The sequence below is a fragment of the Lycium ferocissimum genome, chromosome 7 (genome assembly GCF_029784015.1).
Source record: "Lycium ferocissimum isolate CSIRO_LF1 chromosome 7, AGI_CSIRO_Lferr_CH_V1, whole genome shotgun sequence".
NCBI lineage: Eukaryota > Viridiplantae > Streptophyta > Magnoliopsida > Solanales > Solanaceae > Lycium > Lycium ferocissimum.
Window position 1 is genome coordinate 19,306,893 of NC_081348.1, and position 2,542 is coordinate 19,309,434.

A 2,542-nucleotide genomic window follows, 5' to 3' on the forward strand; every position below is an offset into this window, starting at 1 on the left:
ACTGTCCTTAACATATACTATTTCTCTATCTAAAAAGATTATCTTTTTTCTTAGCTTATTTTAAAAAGATTATTATCTTTATATATTTAGAAATAATTTAATTTTATGAGATAATTTACAGTCACATAATATTTAAGATTTATTTTGGATCACACATTTTAAAAATCTTCTTTTATTTTTTAAATTTTATGTCAAATTAAAAGAAAATAATTTTTTTGAGACGGAAGGAGTATGACTTACTATAATATTCCATTTTCATCTTTTGAAGACGTCGATTATATATCTTTATACCAAAATGAAGTAATTGTTTAATTTCAAAATTTCCAACACGACACTTCTTACCCGGTAGATAGTCCATAAATTAGTGAATGTGTGTGAAAGCTTACGTGATTTTCCGTTATATAAAAGAAAAAGTTTTAACTCAAGATTTCAAACGGTGTGAGTCTTATAAGCCGCCGTAACATGGCCAGCATCCAAAGTTCACGGACACAGGCAAAACGTAATATTTAAACAACAATATAATTATGTCCCAAGAAGCCTATAAAATCCCATCCACTAGATCAAACATGAAACAACATCAATTAAATTAAAACTCTTTTGAAAATGGAGAAGCTAACTACTCTTTTGCTAGCTCTAGTCCTCTTCGTCATAGCCGCAGGTGCCAATGCACAACAGTGCGGCAGGCAAAGTGGTGGAGCCTTATGTAGCGGGAACTTATGTTGCAGCCAACATGGGTGGTGCGGATCGACACCCGAATACTGTTCACCTAGCCAAGGCTGCCAGAGTCGCTGCAGCGGTGGCGGTGGAGGTGGAGGTGGTGGTGGTGGTAGTGGTGGTGGAAGTGCGCAAAATGTTCGTGCAACATATCATATGTATAACCCACAGAATGTTGGGTGGGACTTGATGGCGGTTAGTGCATACTGTTCAACTTGGGATGCTAATAAGCCATTGGCGTGGAGGAAGAAGTATGGTTGGACTGCTTTCTGTGGCCCTGTTGGACCTCGTGGCCAAGCCTCCTGTGGCAAGTGCTTAAGGGTAAGATATACACCTTCCGTCCACTTTTACTTATCCATAAAAACAAAATTTTATCAGTTTAAGCATGTCAAGAGTAAAGTAATTTTTTTTTCTTATTTTAACTTTTAATGTTAACTACTTATTTCCAAATCATTTCTCAGGTCTATTGAAATCATACACCAATTAATATTGATATATTGATGAAATATACACTTCATTTTGATGATCATGCTATTAGCTAGTACAAATTTGCTTTCTCATAGAGTAGTGGTACTAGCATTTTTTTTTTTTTAGTTTAAAATGATTTCTTTTACTGAAAAATATGATGTTAATTAAAATATTTCTGGATGAAATTCGTTCAGCCTTCACCGGTTTTGGAAAATTGATATTCTGAAATATTTAGTGAAAGGGTAACTCTTTATTAGAAAAGTCAATTTGATGATTTTCCTGCAATTAAACTGTCTATTCGATAATCTTCTGAGTAATTAATTTGTATTTTAGATATGTATTGACTTCATGACCAAAGCTAGTCACGAAGAAAGCGATTATTATATATAGAAAATTATCCCTCCAGACCGTCTAGGTTCTATTGATCTTATCTTAATATCTTATTGTGTGCTACGAGATCTCGTCAATTACAACTGTTATAAGCTATATTTCCATCAATTATTACTTTTAGGCTTGTTTTGTGACCACTTACGTCATGAAAATACACCGTAAAATTCGTAAGTTCGAAGCATCGTGACTTTTGGAGGTCAAAATTAGTACTACTATGTCTAGTATTTTGGTATTAATTTATACACAATATAACTCTATATATACAGGTCACAAATACACGTACAAGAGCTCAGGCGACGGTGAGAATCGTGGATCAATGCAGCAACGGCGGACTAGACTTGGATGTTAACGTCTTTCGACAGATCGACACAGACGGAGTAGGAAATCAACAGGGTCACCTTATTGTGAACTACGAGTTTGTTAATTGTGGTGACAATGTTAATGTTCCTCTCATGTCTATAATTGACGAAGAATGAGAAGCTAAATGGTCTGTTTAGTCTGATGAGTATAAAAGTCATCTTTGAAGATTCAAATAAAAGTAAAAGAACGAAATGAAAAAGAAAATAAGGTTACTTTATGGTATTCATGAATGTCTTCATTTTGGAAAGAATGAGTAAAATTTGTTTCATCTCTGTGATCATTGTGTACTCGACTATTTTGAATTTTAAATAAAGAATTTCAAGTACTCTTGTTTGGATATCGCATTGGGACGGTATTTGTTGACCTCGTATTGCATGAAACGGATTGGGATCCCTCCGTCCCAATTGTTCTGTCCTAAAAAGAGTGTTTCTTTACATATTTAGTATGCTGACATTTCAAACATCCTATATGACAAGTTTAAAACCACAAGATTCAAGGACATTTTAGTACATCATCATATAAATCTTTAATTTAGAACCACAAAATTCAAAAGTCTCTATTTGTTCCTTAAACTTTATACCAGGTCAAACTAAGACACTTAAAATTGGGA

At 33.8% G+C, this 2,542-nt stretch overlaps 1 protein-coding gene across 1 annotated transcript; it reads left to right on the forward strand.

The window, feature by feature from the left end:
- Nucleotides 1-549: 549 nt before the first annotated feature.
- LOC132063640 (wound-induced protein WIN1-like) lies at nt 550-2,269 on the forward strand. Its single transcript, XM_059456292.1, has 2 exons — nt 550-1,035; nt 1,839-2,269. Exons 1-2 carry the CDS (start codon nt 604-606, stop codon nt 2,046-2,048), a joined length of 642 nt encoding a protein of 213 aa, XP_059312275.1. The 5' UTR covers nt 550-603; the 3' UTR covers nt 2,049-2,269.
- The last annotated feature ends 273 nt before the right edge of the window (nt 2,270-2,542 follow it).

Excerpts from the sequence above, each read along its gene's own strand:
- LOC132063640 (XM_059456292.1), top strand. The coding sequence starts at position 604 with ATGGAGAAGCTAACTACTCTTTTGCTAGCTCTAGTCCTCTTCGTCATA. Across the intron at positions 1,036-1,838 it reads CCTGTGGCAAGTGCTTAAGG|GTCACAAATACACGTACAAG; the intron begins GTAAGATATACA and ends CTATATATACAG.